General features: G+C 35.0%; 1 protein-coding gene across 7 annotated transcripts in view; it reads left to right on the top strand.

The window, feature by feature from the left end:
- LOC134541693 (calcium uptake protein 3, mitochondrial) overlaps window positions 1–23,341 on the top strand; it is a 173,427-nt gene that overhangs the window by 80,506 nt on the left and 69,580 nt on the right. For 4 of the 7 annotated variants that reach the window (XM_063385317.1, XM_063385315.1, XM_063385316.1 and 1 more), the window contains exons 6-7: window positions 5,168–5,233; window positions 20,693–20,779. In XM_063385317.1, the coding sequence (XP_063241387.1) occupies window positions 5,168–5,233; window positions 20,693–20,779 (153 nt within the window). The remainder of the gene's footprint in view (window positions 1–5,167; window positions 5,234–20,692; window positions 20,780–23,341) is intronic. The other 3 variants (XM_063385320.1, XM_063385319.1, XM_063385318.1) reach the window with 1 other exon arrangement.

The following is a 23,341-nucleotide window of genomic DNA, read 5'->3' as shown; positions in this document are numbered from 1 at the left end:
AAAACTAATTTAGGAATGATTGTTCGTCGAGCCAGCTCCAACAAGTCAAAGACTGATTACCGCAAAAACAAGTGTAAAACCGGTGCAGGCGTCCAAACAGCCAAGCAATAAATACAGACCTTCGACAAGAAAATTATTGTAGGATCTTCATTTACTTTCAACACTTCGAAGAATGAGCGCAAGCAGTTAAAGGAAGCGCAAAGACACAGTTTCAGCAAGGAATCCGTTGTCATGGGTGAAAAAACGGCGCAAGACTCTTCTTGCAACCTCACAAATTATGTTGAGGCATGAGAAACAAACGAGTGAAAAAAATCTAAAGTTCTTTGTCGAAACGCCTGCTTACTAATATAGATATAACCAAGTACGCTCTAAAACTGAAAATACCTCATTCCCGAGGCGTGTTTGTACGAGACAGATTACCAAGCAACACAAAGACTCGCGAGTTTTCCATTATTAATTTAGTTGTGTCTATTGTTCGGGACACGAACTGGGTAGCGTTTTCATTAAGTGTGGAAAAATGCCTGAGTACTACGAGAGTTTTAGACTTCCGCCATAACCTTGACGGCACATGGGCCGGACTACTACATTGTTCTAAAATTACGAAACCGAACAGTCGCCTAACCAAATAAACTGAGGTCACTGGTGCCTTCGCTTTGTAAATAAAAAAAATTTGTAGCCAACAACAAATTTGTTCCTTATAAAATACGTGTACATATATGAAAACCAATCAGTCATGTCGATAACACTTACGTTGATAGGTCATCCATCAGAGCTGCGGGCAGTCCATTTACATGATAATGGATTCCACTTGGCAAAACTGCATTTCATGGAATTTTGAAAGACTATTATTATAAATATAATATATGTATGTATATATATTAAAACGGTTATTACGTTTTAAACGGCCGCGCCGCTGTGACGTCAGGTGGGCTCAAGTTACACGGTGGTTGGTAGTCGCGCATGCGCAAGGTGATGGCGGTGGTGAGCGGCGAGGACTGTTAAGGTGGCAGAGGAGAGACGGAGTGGACAGGCGGTAGACGTTACGCGACGTGCTGGAAGTCTCGGCGAGCACACAGTGAAGTGCTAAGAGACTTAGAGGGGACAGCAATCGAGGGTCCCTCGGGCAGCAGAAACGTAACCGTTCGACAAGGGAGCCTGCAAAGGGGTGACCGGCTCTTCAGTGACCCGGGCTATGAATATTGTAGTAGAACGAGATGCTGCCGATTGGGCTGCGCTGGCGCCGTCCATCCCTGGTGGTGGTCAGATTGGGGCGACCAAGAGGATGACGTCTCCATCAGCTGCAACGGCCGCAACGTTCCGCAACGCTTCGCAGGAAAACTAAACGGACGCGTCGGACAATAAGGTGGGAGAAAACTATCTAATAAAACTTTTAGGACGGAGCATTTCCCAGAGGCTTTTCAAAAGAGTAAACTATTGTTAACTTGTTGTACCAGTGTAATCGCGTACTATCAGTTCCATCAACGTAACTATAATAAAATTCTGGAGGATAAAAAAAAAATATTTTTTTTTTTATTAAGTCGTTAAGTCCACCTAGGGGGCATAATATTTATATTATATATACATTAGTGAGTCGAAAGACAGTCAATTTTTCTTGAAGATATCATACTTAACATTTTCAGTCAGCTTACAGATGAAGTAGCGACAAACGAACCTTTAAAATATAACTTGTGGCTGTACTGCATAAATATATGGTAAACCGTATCCTTTCAATGACCAAGAGAAGAAGTGCGCTTTCCAAGACTCTCGTTTTCATTCCTGAAGATGTAAAGAGAAGATCTGTTAGGAAGAGGAAGATTATTTAAGTAAAGGATCTGGCTGATATCTGTCTTCAGTAAACCGATGGCAGCTGAAAATCAATCAGTTAAAGAAAATGCAGATTTAAATGTTTATTAAATTGCTAACTTTCACAATTGTTCCTGTAGTACAGTATAAATTATTATTTTTTTTATTTTTTATCTAACATGTAATTTATTTTGGTAATTTTTATTAAATAATTTTTTTTTACCTAAAATTAAATATTTGTTTTTATCAAGGATTGAACTGAGGAGAACGAATCAATCATTAGTTTAACAACTGATTTTTTGAAGAATTTTGGTTTTTTCCGAATTTCTAGCTTAAAAATTACAGATTTCCAAGATGGCCAACAAGATTGCGTGGCGCCCTGACAATGAATGATTCCTGCAGTCTAGTAGGAAAAAATTAAACTACTATTGTGTTGCATCGTCTAGCAGACGAAAACAATATTTTGGATCCAATATGGCTGCCTCCAGCAGACGAAAACAAGATGGCCACCATGATTTCATACTGGCTGACCTAATATCTGCCTTGGAATTAGTGGTGAGATGTCAGTCTGCTTTTGGCTTCCGTGGAGGAAGGATCCGTGGCCATTTTTAATCGATTGGGTTCACCGGTTTACAACCCAGTAGCTTTTTAAAAATTTGCTATCACAATTTAATTAAATGATTTTTTATAACTTTTTTCCCAATTTTCAAGCATAAAAAATTGATTTTCAAGAAGGCTGCAGTAACGATAATTATAACGATGGCAGTTGAGTTCAAGTTCAAGGCTCCCTACCAGAGGGGAATTTCAGCCTCATTGAGGAATTTTCAAACCTCTGACATTTTTTTGGGAACAAAATGGGAAATGTTCCCTCAAAACTGGAATCTTTCCCTGGAAATAGAGAAGTCTAGAAATGTTGAGGAATTTGAGTCATTGTTTAGGAATTTTGAGAGAATTTTACACAAAAATGGCCGCCGTGACGTCAGAGGTCGGAACGCACCCTGAACCCTGGCGCCGGGGACCTATAATGTAGTATTTCTCTACCTATTTGCTTATCTTGTTTTATGATACATCATAATTATTTTGCTACTCCGTCATCAAATTTTGTACCCATTTTCCGTATAATTGTGGAATAACCATTTTATATGCGGTGTTTCAATTGTATTGGGACAATTCATCTGGTAAATCGCATCAGTGCTTAGTTATATTTATGCCTTGGATCTCTTATTTATCTTGGGTATGTCAGTTTTCATGGAGGCCTACATTTAATAACATTTTAATACCTGGATGGATTGGTTTTATTATTTTTGTATATAGCGTTTTTTTAGCCCAAATTGAAAAAAAATTTGCAAAGGTAAAATTGTGTTTTTTTAATGTAATAGAACTCTCATTTCAATTTTTTTTGAGATAAAAGATATTAATTCCAAGATTTGTAGTTGGCAATTTTCATACACATACCACAAAAGATCAAAGAGAACTACAGGGAGGTAGGAGGGAAATATAAATACGAACTGTTATAGTACTTTATACAATTTCGGCTACCATCATTTTATTTCAATCTCTAAATATAACCAGACAAATATAAGTATATATGTTCGCTACACATGCTTCCTACCACCTATCCCAGCTACCTTCCTTCCCATAAAATTTGTCTACTACCAATCATATCTCCCTCTGTGCACTTAGGGGATTTTTCCAACTTCATGGTCACTTGATCCTACCCCCTCACCCAATCACAATCCTGCAAACACCTGTCCTCCCCCTTCCTAGGGAATGTTGGGGGGAATGGTGTGCTAGAGGCACTGCTCCTGAAAATCTTCATTGGCTAAGGAGTCGTTAGATTGCTTCAAGAGCATAATGGGCCACCACAAGAAGTGGGGATGGAAATATGGCCGGGGAGATAGTCCTAAGGTATAATGGATAATTTCAATGTCACAGTGTGATAGCATATACTCACTCAAATCGGTAGTGGGAGCGGATAGGTTGTACTATATTTGACAATGTCGTAATGTGATGGCGTTTTAAGAAGGAATGGGAAGATATTACTTATTCTCCCGTGCTCCTTCCAGTTCATAACAACGTATCCTCCTTCTCGTGGAGGGAGGGGAGATAGCCTGTCGGTCCCGACTCTACATCAGTGCCTCTGCCGTATGTTCGGTAGGCTTATCTTTCCCATGCTATGATAGGGCCAGGCCCTGACTCTATGTGCTTTTTGATTGTCTCAAATGTGTAGCACGGTTGTCGAGTAAAGCAGACCAGTGCAGATGAGCAGAAAATTCAATTAATAAGATGAAGATATTAAAATGTATATTTAATTATATAAGTTTATTTATTCTATTCTGTTGAATATAGTATTTTTGATATGATTTAAATCACTTTAAAAATTAAATATATATATAATCAATATGTTAATGAATGCTACTTATAAAACAACTTTAGATTTTTAACTGTCGCCATTTCTAAATGGAGAACAAATACTATGTGACTAACCAGATGTAATTAGGTTTTTTTTCTTGTAGGCTTTTGTGGGCTTCTGTGTAATGTTAAATAAGAGCATACGTTAAAAAAATTTAAGGAAAAATTTAAATTTGAATAATTTGTATGCTTTTTGTATGTATAATGGATGATTGACAATAATCAACTCATGTACTTCACCCTTGTTTGCATAACTTTGGCCCGCCACCATGCAGTGCTCTGTTGAAGTTTAGTCGATAGAACCTTAAACATATTTTTAGTTTGTACACACACGAAATGTACTTAGCTAGTGTTAACAAAGATCTTTTTTTTTTACAGTTGGACACGGTTTGCTTTTTTAGGCTTCATATACTAATATTTTGGTTAATCCTGATTCTCAGTGACATACTATTGGTAAGCAGTGGCGTATGCCAGAGTTAAATATTTTCATTCATAAAAATGCATTTAAAACCTGAAAATGATTTATAATACCCAATATTTTAGAGAAATTTTGTGCTCTTGTAACTTGCGATGTCTTGCAATGAAACATCAGTAAAAAAATTTTTTTAGTTAACTTATCACGTTACTGTTCCTATTGAAAGTACGTTTTACCATATGTTACAAATTATATCAGGTATTTTTCTATTTTTCAGAATTGAAATATTTTATTGTTGTGAAGTTTTAAAATAAAATAATGTGAATACTGTTTTTAATGCTGGGAGAATATAAACTCTACATCAGTTTTCACAATACTATTTTTTTGGTTGACATGGAATATTTCCAGTGAGTTTCCAGTTTCTGACTACCTAACTGAAAAGGAGCATAGGTTTGTATATTTATTTAACTTTTTTCATCTAAAACTTACTACAGAGGTCTCTACGTAAAACGTTCAGGTGTATGTCCTTGCTGGCAGATCCGACATCTGTGTGGTGGCAATCTGATGCAGGAACGAGAGATTAACTCAGAAACTAGAGAAACAGTGAGTTGGGTTTGCGGCCATGTCTTTGTGTGTGTGTGTGGTGTTGACCTCTAATTTTTATTGTAAATTGTGTGTTTTTTTTCTCGATTATCTGGGGTAGAAATGACTTATACTAGTTGCAACTTCTCTTCTGTCATTTCATAACTCTTTTCTAATGATTATGTTATATGAAATAAATATTTTAGTTCTTCATTGAAGATTGATAAGTACTTAAATATTAGAATTTTAAGATTTTTACATTGAATTTTATTTATGGCACATCGTGAGGGAAAATTTTCGTCAAATAGTTAGTACTTTAATTTTGTTGACGTAGATTTACTTTAGGAAATCCCATCTATTTTCTCCGTTCATGTGTAATTCAGCAAAAGAAATATATAGGCTATAAATATAGTTTAAAAAACTAAAGAAACATGCTTTTAAAGATTATCAATCCAAAAAGTAAAAAATAATTTTAAAATTTAATTTATGACAATAGTATATAAGCAATACTAGTATAAATGAGAAAAAAAGCTTGAGACGCTTTGCGCCATATTTTTTGTATATTAAGCGCCCCATGCTTTTTTCTCATTTATACTAGTATTGCTTATATACTATTATCATAAATTAAATTTTAAAATTATTTTTAACTTTTTAGTTTGATAATCTTTAAAAGCATGTTTCTTTAGTTTTTTAAACTATATTTATTTTTAACTTTTTAGTTTGATATTCTTTAAAAGCATGTTTTTTTTTTGTTTTTTAAACTATATTTATGTATAATTATCATAGGGAAATGAGTTACCGACACTACCTATTACCATCTGAGATAACTATTTGGAGTTGCAACGTCACAAAGAAATGGTAAAGTCTCTCCGAATCATTTACAGTTAGATGTATGGATATAATCTTAGAATTTACCGGAAAAAAAAAAAGAAAAAAAAACATTTTTTTTTTCGGCGTGGCCGGGAGTAGAACCCACGATCGCTGAATCCGAAAGCCGACGTCAGAGAAGTCAGAGAAGCCTTAGACCGCTCGGCTAACGAACGTAGTGAAATTGGTGGGACATTTTACAGTGATGAGCCACTCACTCTTAGTCCAAAAAGAGTTACAGACGGACAGACAAACAAACATGCAAGTGAAGCTAATATAAAGCATGTAATAATACAAGCCAAAACCTGAAAATATTTTTATGGTGTGTTAATTTACTTTGAATTTGTAGCTCTATTACTAATGTGATTCTCTTAGCTTAGATTTGTGGAGTATGTTGATTTGCACTGTCTTATATTTGATTAGTTTTTCCTTTTTTGGCAGGTTTTTCCCCACTAATTTATTAGTGAAATGACTAACATTTTTATTTGCGTGTTTGGCATACATTAGACATTTCAAAATAAGTTTTGTATCAATAAACCGCATAACGAATATGAATTGTGTTTGATTAATGTTGCTTCTAAAATCAGGACTTGCATAGCTTATTGTTGGAAGTGAACGTAACACCAGACATGGCACATTTTGCCAGTTCAACTGTTCTCTTGCCACGTATACAGTATGTTCAAGATACTTTTAATAGCTATAAATATTTTTCTTAAATGTGTATAAAATAATGTTGATATTTTTAGTTATTTTCTGTTTTAATTTCCTCAATATTGTTGGTGGTTGTGTTTATCATTACTTAATTATTTTGGTATAGAAATAACAATTAAGAGAGAAGAGTTTATTTTTTATATGACACAGATTTTTAATGAACTCACCTAATAATTGCAATCAGTATCTGAAAGAAGGATTATTGTACTGGATTTAGTGCAATTCTATTTTGAGATTAATGCTGTCAATTTAATAAATTATATTTACGTCCGGGCTGTAACTTATGCATAAGTTATATATATATCCAATTTTAATATATATGTAAAATAATTTGAGCTTGGCACCGAACCCATTTACTACTATCACGAAAATACTGTTTCAAAAACTTGGCCGTCAAGTCATATTACTATAACGAGATAAGAAGTTTCCAACTATGTAAACCTGATTAAGTTTGGGAGATTTATTTTATTAATCTATTTTCTGAAGGAAATTGTCTTATGAAATCACTTTCCTATCTTAGTGCATATATGTGGGCATTTTATGTAATAATATGAATTTATGTAAGTATTTGTTTACATAAATATATGTATAAATAACTGAACTAAATACGATTAAATTTCTAGGGCTTGTTTAACTTATAAATTTGAATTTTTTTTGGTCTAAATTTGGTTTACAAAGACTAGCTCTTTACTAAGGCCCTACATGACGAATTCACCAGTAACTTGCCGAATACACATCACACCAAAATAATAATAAAGAAGAATTTTAGATAAAACATTATACAAACAATTTTAATTGATTCGATTGGTTCTTACTAAGGGAGTTATGAATTTTATTGTCTTCCAACCCTTGTTTTTTCCACCCCTTGCAGTTATAGATGGCCGTATAAAAATAGTTTCACACAAAAGTTTTAGATATTATTCATACTGTTTATTAACAATTCGAACGGATTTAATGGTGCGTATATTAAGGGAGTTATGATTTTTTTTTGACGTGACAACGTCTAATATATCGATGAACGCCGGCTGCACGCACGAAAAAGTGTCCCGTTACGATGTGTCCCGTTACGCTCATTGTACGCTTGTGCCGCATCTATCTCTCTTCCACTCGATTGGAACAACCATCGATTTGACTTTTTCGAGGCACATTAAACTTGAAACACTCCCATTCGATTCCTATTTTTCCTATCATCGTCCTATCCTTAACAGAATAACACAGATTGGAAGAAGTTAAATAGCAATCATGTATAAAAGTTATAGTTAAAATAATCTCTTCGTTAAAGTAATAAACATATTTGAATTAATGAGTGCAAATAATAGTAAATTTATCAATTAAATTGTAGATTTCATTTCACTCCTTCTTTGTATCCATACACAATAGTGATAATTCAATAAAAATTATTCAATTTAATTCATAAAAGTATGCAATCATTTCATCAATGTTTTGTTATGACGTTGTCACGTTAAACTATCGTCCGTAAACCGACTTTACAGACAACCAATTTTTTTTTTTTTGCGTTTAAACTCCTGCTATTTTCAACCCCTTGCAGTAATGGTTGGTCATATAAAAATATTTTCGGAAGAAAGTTGTAGATAATATTTTTATGTTTTATAGTAAAAATAAATGGATTTAATAGTGTACGAGGTATGGATTTTATTACTTTTTATTTAAAAACCTTTTTTTTTAAAACCCCTTGTAGTGATGGTTCGTCTTATTAAATATTATTTCAGACAAAAGTTTTATATAAAAATTGTAAGATGTACAAACACTTTGAATGAATTCTATGGGTTGCCTAAGAAAAGAGCTATGATGCTTTGACCTCCAACCCTTGTTTTTTCCACCCCTTGCCGTTATGGTTGGTCGTATCAAAAATGTTTTTAGACAAAAGTTTGTTGCTATTTCTTCTACGAGTTATAATATTGTTACGATCGCGCTTGGCTGCAGTGCTTGGCGTCGCCGCGCTTGTTCTACCTGTCTGCGCCCCCTTCCACCCGCATCCTCTCCCTGGTATCTCGTGTCATACTATCTCGCGACATCCTGACCTTCGCAGCGCGCACCTGCCTCAGATCGAGTTACCTTAAAGAGGCCGCTCTGCGGCATAAAAGGACTCAGACATGTTTATCGGAGCGTTTTGTGGGAACCCGATGCTGTTGCGTTTATCGGCGTTCTTTGAGCAGCCGCCGCGTCCTTCGACAGGACTCACGACGCGTTTCTGGGCATTTCGACGGCGAAGGTCGCGCGATATCTCGGAGACATTCCCGAGTGTTCTGGACGGGATACCAAGGGCTATATAAGGAGGTGGGGCCGACCTTCGAGTCAGTCTGAGACTGAGTGAGTTCGGAGTGTTCAGTCGAGAGTTCTCCCGCGGTGGAGTTTCCGGGCGATAGTGCCGCGGGTGCGGCAGAGTGGCGAAGTCCTTGGACGAAGGTTCCAGGGCAGGGAGTGAGTGAGTTAAGTGGAGTCGGGAGTTTTCCCGTGGCAAAGTTTCCGGGCGATAGAGTCGCGGGCGCGGCGGAGTCCCGAGTGAAGTTGCGAGCGAGGAGTCGAGTGGGATCTCGGCGAAGGGGAAGTGCGTCGGGCAGCGGCGGAGTGTGGCGACGGAGGACCACGAGGGGTGCTGCGGCGAGAATTGCGCCAGAGGTGCGGCCCAGGGAGGTGTGTGGAACGAGTGACTGGGGAATAGACCTTTCTTTATGTGTAATTAATTATTTGCCAATTTAGAAGAGTATTTGTATGTGACAAGTAGTGGTAATAAATAGAACTGTGTGTGTGATAAATATCTTTAATTGGGCTATCCTTTACGAACCCGCGGTAAATCGTAACAATATGTTCAAACTGATGTGATATTTTTCTTACTAAGGGAGTTACAGCGATTTTTCAGTTTTTTCTAAAAACCTTCCCCATTTCTATCCCTTGGGTCGGAAATTGCCCATTAACGAACTCGACCGAGATTATTCACTATTGGTTTTTATGTATAGGTTATGAAGATATTTGTGAAAAATGGTGACAGTTATCGTGTCCACAAATTTGTGATGTATATATATGTATGTGCGTGTGTTTGCAAATAAACTTTTGAGTTGACGATGGATTTGGGGTTTATGGACAGTGAAACGAAAAACTATATAAACATGTTCCGGGAGTCGCACCAAAGTAACGGCTACAATTCTTTCTAATATTGGGGATGCACGAGAGTGGCAGGCCGCAACCAAAATGTTGTCTCTCTGTAAATGGAGTGATCCACATAACACAGATAGTACATTAGTACTTACATAATACTTTGTTATAATATATGTGTCACCTGTGAAGTAACCATTTTCAAGCTATAAATGTTTATGAAACGTGATGAAAATACAGAGCTTGACTATGCGAAATTCACGACTATATGCTTCAATCGGAAAAATTCGAGATTGATGATGGGATGACGATATTCTCCATCAACGAATCTAGCCGACAACTTGATAGTTTTGTATTTTAATGATATAAAGCTGATTGCTATAATATTCTCTTAAGTTAGTAAGATCAACCTATTTAGTTTTACTTATTAATTTATTTTTATTCTTCTGTTATTGAAATACAAGTTATTATTTTTTAATATATAAAACTGCTTTAGAATTATCATAAGCTTCATAATACAAGCTATTCACTGTATTGTCGCAACACTTGTAACTTGTAAAAACTTGCCACTTTATACCAGTGTGAACAAGCTAGCAGCAATGCTTGTCCAGACCAGGTCATACAGACAGGTCTCGCAACCTCGGCGTGCCTCGGCTCAGCGAAGCTCGCGGCGGTAGTAGCAGTTACTCCCATTATTGACATTGTGTTAACTGGTAGTTTCATATCAAATATCATATTATTCCTAATACTGTCTCAATGTTTACTATTTTTTTCATACGTTTGGGTGCTTGGTAAATGCCTAATCTATACAAACGCCTTGAAATTTTCCCGCATTTTTAAGTTGAAATGGTGAGAGGAAATGCCTGGCTCTTGTGTTGTCCCTGGCTGTAATGAAGGTTACTGCTTATAATAACAATAATAATAATTTATTTCCCATTTTTTTCACTTTGTTAACAATATTCACTTAATTAACCAGGAAATTTAGCACTCACGAAAGCAAACTTGTATGTGAGTGCATCTAGTCACTTCAAATTACATGCGGTATTTTGACGATTGTAAACATTTGTAAATGTATAATAGCTGAGAAAGAAATATATAAAATATAACCTAAGAAACTTTACATGAGTTATATAAAGATGAAAGTTAAAAAGAGCAAATTATTAAAATTCAATATTATGTATAAAAAAAAGTATAAATTATATCATTGTTACATGAATAAATGAAAATATAATTAAATAAAAATTAGTATTTAAGTAAAGTACAGGTACAAAGTTATAACAATATATATAACTTATTTAAATACTAAAGCCATATCTTCATCAGTTAAATTATCGCTGCCTTAGAACCAGATTGTTCTAACACACATTTTGTAAATTTTTCAGGAGAGTGAATTGAAAGTTTACAATGATACATTTTGTATGTACCTTAATTGATTTATATTAACTCGCTGTATTTATTTAGTTTGATAATCGAACAGCCATTCCTGCAAATTAGAAGACAATTACTCATTGAGTTGTTCAAACAAACTATATAAAGTAAATACGTGCACCGGAGTTAGAACAAGTAAGCTGTTCTTTAAAGGAATAAAATTTTGTTAGTGTTCTAACTCCACATTTGTTATTTTGGACCATGCTTAAACTTTTGAAGTTAGGTTTGCCTGTGTATAAAGATTGTATTAATGATCAAAATATGAGAACTTATAGTACTTAATTAATCAATTTAAATGTTACACAAATATAACAGTATGATAATAGGCATTTCAGTTCAAACAATTTATACTAACTACAACTTATTTGAGAATAGAGTTCCACAATATTTTGTCAGTTCCACTAAAATATTTATACAATGATTTAATGTCCTTTACTTTTGCTGCATCTAGTTGAGGTTTTCCTGTCACAATGGATGGAGATGGCAAAGAAGACGTTTTGCTTTTCTTTGCGCCTCGTGAAGACGTTCATTAAAGTAAAGACACTTTGTTCAGTGGAACTGCGGGCTGTAACGTTGTTTTGAACAAGATAGAGCCTTCTCCCATTTCATAAATTATGTGTTTCACTCTACTGAATTGTACATTGTTCAAATTGGTTAGTTTGGCTACAGTTCTGAAATCCTTGAAAACTCGTATTTGAACTACTTTAAGGGCGCGGTTACACGGGAGTCTGAACTACTTCAGGTGAACATGTTCAGCTGTTGAGTGCGGTTACACACAGTCTGAACATGTTTCGTTCGAGGCCATTTCCCATTTAACTTAAACAGGTTGGCAAAGCTGTTCAGATCGACATATCTTCTACATTAGCCTCTGATTGGCTGTTTAGAATATAAACAGTCATTTGCAGAAATTCAAGATGGAAAGTGTTCCTGGCACAAGTTCGAGTAATATTTTACCGAATGCAACAAAATAAAAATCAACAGGTAATTTTTTTTTAAATTGATCCTGACCTTAATTTTCTTAAAACTGAGATAGGTACTCTCCCTCAAAAATAATAAAAAATAAGTTAAAATTTTTTTACTGTGCATGTTGTTTGAATTCCCGATTTGTAAAAAAATATTGAGCGATATGAAAAAACATTCCATTTCTGCTGATAATACTGTATAAACAAGTAAAATAAATCCCGCGTTTTCTGGATATAAAATAGAGAAAATCAACAACACAGTCATTCGTTGACAGTAGACAATCGGTTTTAGAGCTGAACATACTTTTCAGCAACTACCGTGAAACCGTACACTTTCGCGTTTCTAAACTTGTTTACTTAAACATGTTCACCTGAAGTAGTTCAGGGTACCGTGTAACCGCGCCCTAAGTTTTTTCCTTGATCGACAGCTTAATAATGGTTTAACTATGGCAAGAGGACTACGTAGTTCAATCCCACGGAAATGCCTTCCAATTACGCTATGGAGACTATCCACCTCTTGCACACAGCTGTGTCCTGGTTCTTGAAATTTTTGTTCAATTTTCTTAACTGAATTGTCATTTCTAACAACAAAGTTTTTCAGAGCTAGCACCATAAGTGAGTTCCTGTTTTGTGGTACACACGAATCACTCCAAAGAATGGTATGCTCTAGAGTAGGTGTTTCTTTCACTATCTCTTCCAAGTGTTTGGTTACAGCTGATGCAATACCTTCATGCCATAAAATGCAATATCCTTGTTTGGTTCTTATATCATATCCTGTTAAGTTATAAACACAAAGTTTACGTTTGTAATAGAAAGCCGATGTACTGGATTGTGGACATGAAAGTACCTTCTGAAGATCGAAACACATTACTGTATAGTTAATAAGATGGAAAATTTCAGCCTTATCTTTAAGTTTCTCTTCTCTAACAAAAAATTTTCTTCTTGATGCTTATTAAACAACTGTTGTTTTTCATTTGGTATGCTTTCAGTATTTTCCTTTAGAGTTTCTAACTTTTGACACGTATCACATTGGTCAGTTTTTGGTACATGGCACCCTATGTTATTACAATGTTTATTCTTGGAGTTACTACAGTAATGGAGTTGGAACAATATGGTTCTGTGTGGACTATCTTGTATGGAGTTAGAACGTGTTGTTTCTGACTATTGTAATGAAAATATTTTGACTCGGCTGCTACACGTGGGTAGAGAAATAGGAGTTAGAACAATCGATGTAAAAAAACAGAAAAATAAACAAAGTGGAGTTAGAACAGTCTGGTTCTAAGGCAGCGTTATGTAGCCAAATATTAACATATTTTTTCATTTGAAAATAATTTTTTGTTTTTAGTTTTGCAGGAAGAATAACAACAAATTTTGGAAGCAAAAATTTTAAAGATCTCTGAGATATTGTTTTATGAAATTGAGGGATTTGTAAATTTATATTCTGTCTATGCCGTGTAGGATAGCTATGATCTATATAATTTAACTGATTATCCCTTTGATATATATTAATTATTGCAGCTCTAATAAACAATCTTTTATATCAAATACATTTAATAGTTTAAAAAGTTCCTTGGATGGGTACATGTGTTTTTTTTAAATAACTCGTAAAATAAGTTTTTGAATTGTTATAAGTGGCTTAATTGACGTTTTACGCATCCCTCCCCAAGCCAGAATACTATACTGCATAACAGACTGAAAAATAGCAAAGTAAACCATTCTAATACCGTCAATAGATAATATTGTTCTTAGATCAACGAATTTATACACCATTTTTCGAATCTTGTTCGTAAGATAATAAACATGTTTATCCCATTTTAGAAAAGAATCGAGCACTATACCTAAGTATTTTATATCCTGTACTCTTTCTATGACACTACATTTTGTACAGTTAACGTTTATTTCGTTACATACGTGAATTTTTAGTTCATGTTCGATAGGTTGACCCAAAATATTGGCAGAGAAGTAATATATTTGGTTTTATTTATGCTTAGAGAAAGAAAACTATCATCTAATATTTCTTTGACTTTTTTAAGTTCGTTATTTACCGTTTCAAAAACCGAAGGCCAATTGTCGGATGAATATAAAATTGCAGTATCATCTGCAAAATAAACTATCTGCCCCGTTATGTCTAAGTTACATAGATAATTTATATATATTAGAAAAAAATTGGCACAAGAACACTGCCTTTTGGGACTCCTATATTTATATATAGGATGTCTCCTAATTTATTATTTACGTTGACTCTCTGAGATCTACCCTCCAAATAACTTTTAAACCAAGTATTTGCCAAACCTCTTATTCCTACTTTATCCAGTTTATCTAAAAGTATTTTATGTGAGACTGTATCAAAAACCTTAGCAAGATCCAACATTACACCAATACATTTTTTATGTTGTTCTATGGCATTGTGCACAAAGTTTGTTACTTTAATTAGAGTATCATTTGTACTCAAGCCTTTTCTAAACCCAAATTGGTTTACAGACAGTATTTTGTTGTTATCCAAAAATGACATTAATTGTTTTTAACACATTTTTCTATAATTTTTGAAATGTTGCTTAATATAGAGATTAGTCTAAAATTTGAGGATGCAAATCTACCCCCTTTATGCAATGGTATGACAATCGCTTCTTTGAGTCGTTTAGGTAATTTCTCTAAACTTAAGCTTAAATTTGCTATATGAGCTAGAGGTTTACACAATTTATATCTGTGTTCTTTTAATATGTTTACACTTATCTTATCAGAACCCAATGCATTGGAGTTTTTAATTTCAGAAATAATTGATTGTATATCATATGCTGACACAGGAGCTAAGAATAAAGACCCTTGAACAATTTTTGTAGCAACTGAATAATTTTTGGACTTTTTACTAGAATTATTTTTAATGATTTCTGATGCCATAGCATTTCCAACATTTGTAAAATATCTATTTAGTGTGTTTGCATCTTTCTCGGGATTTGACATGGCATTTATTATGTTATTATCATTTAATACAGTTTTAATATCTACTTTTTCATTTTTTGAGCCAGTAACCTCTTTAATAATATTCCAAACTTTTTTAGAATCATTTTTTGCTTCAGCAATTTTTCTTTTATAATAATTGTCTTTAGTTATTCGTATAAGAGACGTAAGCCTATTTCTGTAGTTACAAAATCTTTGTCTTAGCTGCGTATTAAATGGTTGTTTGTTTAATTGTTGTTTAATTTTGTCTCGTGTTCTAATAGATTTAATCAACCCGATTGTAATCCATGGTTTTAACATTTTTACTGACTTACGTGTATTAACAGTAAGCGAACTAGCTTTGTTTATGTAATTTTCTATCAAATTTACAAAATTATCTGTTGCAATATCAACATTTTGTTCATTTAATACACAATTCCAAGACTCGAATTCAAGAAAATCAGATAACATTTTTTATCAAAATTTGTTTGTATATTGTTTTTCCTAAGAGACCTTTGACACGCAATATTGTAGCTAACAACAGTAGCAAAATGGTCTGTAATATTAGTGTGTAACACAGCAGCATAAACATCATTTTTATTTTTTATTTTTGCAAACGCATGGTCTATACAGGTTTGTGTGAAAGGTGTTTTGCGTGTATATTTGTTAATACAATATGTTAAGCCATGTTTAGCAGAATGTTTAAATATTTTTCTGTGTATTTATCATAAACAGTCGTACATATTTTTATATTAATGTCACCAACTAGCATTAATTTTGAAGTATTGTGAACGGTAAACGCATTGTCCAATGAATTAAGGAAGTCGTCAAGACACCCAGAAGGTGTAAGGTGTAAACTGCTAAAAGCGAGGCATGACTTGAAACAGCGGCGTCGCTGCAACAGAGCGCGACAGTGACGCGCAAGCAGACTGCTCCCGCGAGGACAATCTCCTCTACGTCAGCAGCCAGCTCGCTTCTGACAAACACTGCTACTCCATCACTTTTATGAAGCGTTGTGTTGCTAAAGTAGGCGCTGTAGTTCGCAATGGAGTACAATGAACTGTGCCCGCTTAGCCAGGTTTCAGTAAGAACTATAATATCAAATTTTACTCTAATATCTGATAATAAGACCAAGAACTGTTGAAAGTTTTTGCTTATACTTCTAATATTTAAATTCAAGACACTAAAACCATTATCTACAAAGGTTTTATTTAATTCAGAACAGTCAAGACAGTCCCATGTGAAAATATCTGCATCTAATGATTGTAAAAATTCAATCATAAAAGATTTTTGGAAACTTACGGATTAACTAGAAATTCTTGTAGGCACTAAGTTTTCAAGATCTGACGGACGTCTGATTCTTGTGGCAGGTTTCCCTTCCTCTTTTCTTACGAATATTTTCGCGTCGCGTACCCACACAAACTTGAAATTGTTCTCTCTTGCTACTTTCTTTGTTTCCCAGAGAAGAGATTTATTGTAGTGCGTGAGATGTTCATTTATAAAAATCCTACTTGCAGGAAATCTAGCATTCACTTCTGAAGCCAACAGCGTCTTGTTTTATTTGAATTTCTGTAACCATTGATCTCTTGTTTGTCGGGAGAGCAATTGAGCAAGTATTGGCCTAGGCTGGTCTCTTCTGCTGCTGGGTAATCTGTGAGAACTTGGACATCCTTGTCGCCCACGTCAATGCCAACAGCCTTAGCGATTTCGCCTACTACCGCAATACAGTTTTAGCCTCTCGTCTCAGTCATTCCAACAATTTCAATGTTCATGTTTCTACTGTATTGTTCAAGTTCTTTAACTCTTTCTTCTAGCTCGTTGACCGATTTTTTTAAAACCCCATTTTCTTTCTCTAGTCTTATCATTTTTTTCTTGAATTATTTTTGTAGTAGCACGAAATTTCTCGAACTGTTCAGATATAAATTTGACACTGTTTTCCAAGGATTCAATTTTTTGAACAACTTTTTAGAGAGCCGGTAACTGGCGGTTGATTTCAGCCACTTGTTCCATTAAAAGCTTTATATCAACAACCGGATCAATATTACTCACCTTAAGAGCTTTGCACTTCTCACATTTCCAGGTGTCTTTCTTCAAACCAAGTTTTCTTAAGTTTTCTGCCGTTTTCAAAGATGTGCACTGAACATGAAAGTAATTTTCACAAATCCCTGAGCATTTAATAATGTCTTTCACATTCGCCGCCTCCAGACACACGAGACATTTACCACACACTTCTGAATCATTTGACATTGTTAAGTAATTATTTAACTGACGAAAATTTAAGAATAAATAGTTTAAATACTTTTTAAACACTTTCACTAGGCACGATACTTCGCGTTTGAACGGATCACCGGCCGACACGTCTGCTCTCTACCGCGGTCAACTGTCAACTGTCAACTGTCAACTGTCAACTGTCAACTTAAACCGTGAAGTATTTTTGTTTTTTACCCACCTAACGACCCGGTTAAAAGGAGAAAGAAATGGCAAGCTGCAAAAACAGGAAAATTCAGAGTTGAAATCTTACTAAGGGACGGGTCCTAGTCGGAGCCCACTGCGTGGGTGCGGCGCGAGCGCGCTTGTTGGGTTGTACACCTGCTACACAGGGGTGTAGCGCGGGTGGCAGTCACTTCAGGTGCAATTGTCGCTTCAGGTAGGACCACTTTGTTGGGGGACACTTGCTACCACCACACTTTAACATACTGGATCTTCTCAGGATCTGTTAGCACTCCATCCTGCGATACAATATGTCCCAGGAATGTTACCTCATGCCGGAACAATACACTTCTTAGGACTTGAGTTGTGCATGGCGAAGCCTGTCGAGCACATTCTGTATACTTCGCAAATTTTCCTTTACTGTATTCCCCACCACAATAATATCATCCAGGTATACTAGGCATGTTTTCCAAGTTAAGCCATTCAGCACAGGTTCCATAAATAAGGAGCATTACATAAACCGAATGGTAACACAGTGAACTGGAATGGCCCAATCCCTGTTGAGAAAGCAGGCTTCTCTTTATCCTCTGGGTGCAGCTCCACTTGCCAGTAACCACTCTTCAGATCCAGTGTAGAGAACCATCTGGTGCCAGAGAGTGTATCAAGTGTGTCATCGATATGTAGGTAGGGTAGCTGTTATTTTTGGTTATGTCATTCAGCTTATGGAAGCCCACACAGAACATCAGTTGGACATACTTCTTCGCTACTAAAACGACTGGGGAAACCCAAGGTCTCATTGATGGTGCTTTTACACCACCCTCCATCATACCTGCAGTCAACTTCTCAGCTTCTTCCTGTTTTGCTAGAGGCAGCCGTCGTGGCGTCTGTCGGATCGGCTCTGCATCACCTGTGTTGATGCGATGGTAGATCAGGCTTGTTCTCCAAAGGTCAGTATCCCCTGAAGTTAATACATTCTGGTTGCTTACCAGAAAGGTAGTAATTTGTTATATATCTTCATCCGTGAAGTTATTTTGGCATTGCCTTAATAACTGTTCTAGATTTGGTTTCAGTGGCTGTGCATAAGATCCCATACAGTAGGATAAGAAATCATTGGTTACAATGGTTCAAACTCCATTTTGCTCCATTTAGCTCAAAATTATTTCAATTTCATTTTGCTATATTTGGTCCCCATTGCTGGAATGGCTATATTATAACTTTCCATTTTGTTAGTCATTAATTACAATATTTTTACATCTTTAAGTTAGAAGTTTTATTACGAGAACTCAATCTTGGTTATAAATTATAATACAAAAAAATTAAAACAATTATTTTTTTTAAATACAAAATATTATATGTTTTGACTCTTTGTACACACGCAAGTAAAATCATTCATTATTGTATGTAGTCCGCACTTTTTATGTCACGAATGTTTTTTTGGTGATGAATAAATTTTCGGCATTTTGCGAAGGAACTTGTCGACCAGTATGTAAGGATATTCCCATGACGTGTAATCAATCTCTTCTGGTGTTTTTCATTTTCCTTACATGTAGATTATTATTAATATTTATTATATCCCTGAATCCTTCTCTTTTATCGCCGGCCTCAAAGTCACAGTCGTCACCATCATCATTAACATGAACACAGTCATTTCCATGTATTTTATTACTCTTTCCCCAAATTTTTGGTCTTAGGGCATTATCACAATCTTCTCTCTTGACCGCTTCAAATTCTTCTACATTGTTTTCATTTTATGTTAAGCTGTTGTTGACATGGTTTCCATTATTATTATTTAATCGTTCAACTTGCGTAACACAGCCAAAACGCGCTTTCAGTCAAAAATGAGTAAAATAGTGGCTCTATCTCTGTCATAGATAAGCGCATAATTCACTATGAAAGTAGGCACTAGTTAAAATATAGCTCATCTTAAGAATTATTAAATAAAAATGAATTTGTTTGACAATATATTAGAAGTATGTGGTTTTATTCGAAATTATGTCTGGTTTTTCATTAACTGAATGGTCAAATTAATATGATTGTAAATAATTAAATTTAAAGGAATTCTCTATTTTTGTAATTTTCATGTTTTATTTTTTTTGTAATAGTTCAAGCCATAAATAAATAAAAAATCATTAAGGCTAAAAATATTCTTTGGTTTTACAAAATACAAATGGAGCACACAGTGTTTTTTTTTTTTTTTCAGTTAAATAACACCTTTCGGAATTAAAGAATGAAAATGAGACATAATTTTCCTACTTAAATAAAATTTGTCCAAAATTTGTGCAACACAAATTGATCACTATAAAATTTTTAACAAAACCAAAATCAGCTAAAATTTCAGAATAGTGACAGTCTTAATTTTTCTCAATAAACCAATTACTATTACAAAACATTTTTTAAAAATGTCTTACTAAGTTTCATAACTTTTTCTGATCGCATGTATTATGGTTGAATTTATTATCGTTGAATGTATTTAAAATCAGTTCTATTTGGCATCAAGTGACACCAGAGTAGCTTGATTTTCTGCTTTCATGTATTTTGTTTGCTGACGCTTAGCATGTTTAAGTTGCATGTTTAATTTTGGTGCACCTATAGCGGAAATATTCAAATGAAAGATGCTATATGTAACTCAAAATTTTAAAGGTAATCTTTTATATAGTTTATCATTGTAAATTTACATTTTTTAATTTTGCAATGATGTAAAGGATGCCGATCAATTTGAAGTTTAAACGTAGTGGTTTTCTTACAGAGAAGTGCAATACTTAAACGCAATGATTTTTACAGCAGTAAATATATATTAGTGCGAACCACTATAGAGATATAAATATATCATGAAATTTTAAGAAATCAAACTTTCAATAATAAAAAAATATTGCTATGGCAAACAAGAAATCTCTTTGTAGGTTGTGTGAATTACCCCTACAGTTGTGTTATTTGTTTTGCATGTACTTATTATTTTGTTATGAATTTATTTATTTATTTTTATTTCATTTGTTTTCTCCTACCTCCTTACCTTGGTTTCCTGATTCCGTAGCTCATGAAACTTGTTGCGAAGCAGTATGTGAAGCCAACCATTGATAAGCAGTCCAAAGAAGAGGTCAAGAAAACATCCCCATCATTAGTAAGTTATAATAAAGGAATAGTGTTTGCTTATTTTGAACGTGTCCTTACATGTTCGTTCTGAACAGGTAAAAACAGCATTTTATAAACTTTTTGATTTTTTTTATAAACAAAAACCAAATTATATTTGTTGAAAAAACTGTTTCAGTCTGGTGTTGGTCTGAGTCAAAGTTTGCAGATTCAGAGGCTGTCAATTTCTATATTCAGATGAAGAGTTTCCTCCTTGATCTTAAAATTTTCTTGGTTTTCTGAAATAAGCATTCAAGTCATCTACAAATTTTAATGGATTTCAAATCACAACAGATGAAGGTTACTCGTAACGGTCCATGCTGAATATAGAAAAAATTTCTTTAAAAATTCTTTCAATTACTTTTAAAAATTCCCCAGCACTATAAACGTATTTTAAAAATAATCTTAAGTTGATAAACTCACATAGATATTTTTAAGGTACAGTCCCTATGTTGTATTTATAATAGTACACACTTTGCATGATGTGCAGATTACCTGTTTTAGTTACGTTATTGCATGTTTGTATAAATAAATTCATCACAGCTAGCTTAAATTGAACTAGCAGGTGTATAATTTCTAATATTGCATGTTGCTTTTATCTATTTATTTTAATTGTTTTCCAAATACTATTTGACGACTTGAATTCTTAATACCCACAATTTGAAAAAATAAAATAAAGTAAATAATTTCCTTCGAAATAAAATAATATGCCGATGTTTGTTTGTGTGATAGAGTTGAGTGTCGCACGATTATGCACAGAAGCTTAAAGCGCTTGGACTTCAACAATTCTAATGAACTCGGAACCACTTGTGTATACTCAGCCCTCATAGGTATGAGTGATCCTGGGCGTCGGGATCCTCGCTTCATTTGCGTGACGTGTGCGAGGCCCCGTCAGTTGTTGGACGAACGTTAACCTCTCTACTTTCTTGGCAGTCACATTGAAAATAATTTTATATTCAAAATGTACTTTCAAATAGCATAAATTAATTAACTAAAGACAGGTACTTAGTACAAATCATGAACATGGCATGGTAAAAAACCTAAAATTTTCATACCAAAAACCCATTTAATGTAATTTTTATTATTTAAACTCAGGATTTTTTAAAGATCCATTCAAGTTGAACTGTACTTTAATATATTATATTTCGTCTGTTAGTATTTTTTTAATCTATAAAAATTAATTAAAATACGCAATAACAAGAGTTTCAACTGTTGTGCTGAATTATGTTGGTTTCAATATTTTTGTGTTGTCATCATTTGTGTGTTTTTTTGTTCACTTAGTACTTTTTTCTTTGTTTTTTCTTTGTTTGTTGACCATATTTCTGTTTCGGAATATTTTGTGGTGTTTATATTCTTGTTGACAACAGCAATTGTTTGCTTAATTTTGTGTGTTTTTTGTCTTTCTTGTGTATTTTTATTTATTTTATTTATTAGTTTTTCTTCAACAGAAAAAGTTCTTAGCAATGGCGTATGTCCAAAAACTTACATCAAGTCAAGAGTTTATTATTATTTGATCAATTAACATTAGATTACGATGGACTGTAGCCTAGCTAGGATTCCCTTCCATCACCATGGGGAAATAAACAAATGGCTGGCTAGGACCATGTCCACCACCAAGGTGAGTCGGCCTGAAGACTGGATAGGAATCCTGCCTGTCGCCGTGGGGAGATAGCTCGGCCGTGGGAGACTTGTGACACTCTAGGATGCTTGCCTATCGCAAAGGTAAAAAGCCTGGAGGCTGGCTTGAACCCAGCCTGTCGCCAAGGTGAGATGGCCGGAAGGCTGGTGGGGAATCCCACCTGTCGCCTTGACTGATGGCTTGGATTCTCGCCCTTTCTTATGGTGATATGGCCTGATGGCTGGCTATAAAATCCTCCCAAGCCACGTGGAGATGGCCTGGTGACGGTTTAGGATTCCCACCTTTCGCCTGGAGGGTGAAGTAATCCCGCCCATCACCACATGGTGATGTCCTAGATGCTGACTATAACTCCGCGTGTTGTGACAGGGATATAGCCTAAAGGTTGGCTTAGATCGCACCCTTCCCAACAGGTGGATAGCCTGAGGTCTGCCAAAGGGATATGGCTGGAGTGTGGATAGAATCACTATGTGTAGATGACATAGATCTTAGCTAAGACTCAGTCCGTCTTCATAGTGAGATGGCCTGGTGTTTGGATAGGATTCTCTCTCGTCTCCATAGAGAGACAGCTTTAAGGCTTGTGAGGACCCCTCCCATCACTAGGAAGAGATGGCTTGATGGATAGATAGGATTCCTGCCCATCACCATGGAGAGATTGCTTGAAGGCTGTCTGGGATCCCGACCATTGCCAAGGGTTGATAGCCTGAATTCTGGCTAGGATTCACATCCGTCGCTAATAAGAGATTCCTGGAGGCTGGCTGGGACTCCACCCATCGCCACAAAAAGAAATCCAGAAGACTAGTTAGGATTCCTACAATTTGCGAAGGTGGGATGGCCTTGTGGCTGACTAAGAATTCCGCCTGTTGTCATAGGGAGAAAGCGTGGTGACTGTCTAATATATCCGCCTCACATCAAGTT

Source organism: Bacillus rossius, assembly GCF_032445375.1.
Source record: "Bacillus rossius redtenbacheri isolate Brsri chromosome 4 unlocalized genomic scaffold, Brsri_v3 Brsri_v3_scf4_1, whole genome shotgun sequence".
Taxonomy (NCBI): Eukaryota; Metazoa; Arthropoda; class Insecta; order Phasmatodea; family Bacillidae; genus Bacillus; species Bacillus rossius.
Note: the sequence above shows the minus strand (reverse complement) of the source record. Positions and strands in the feature narration are given on the sequence as shown.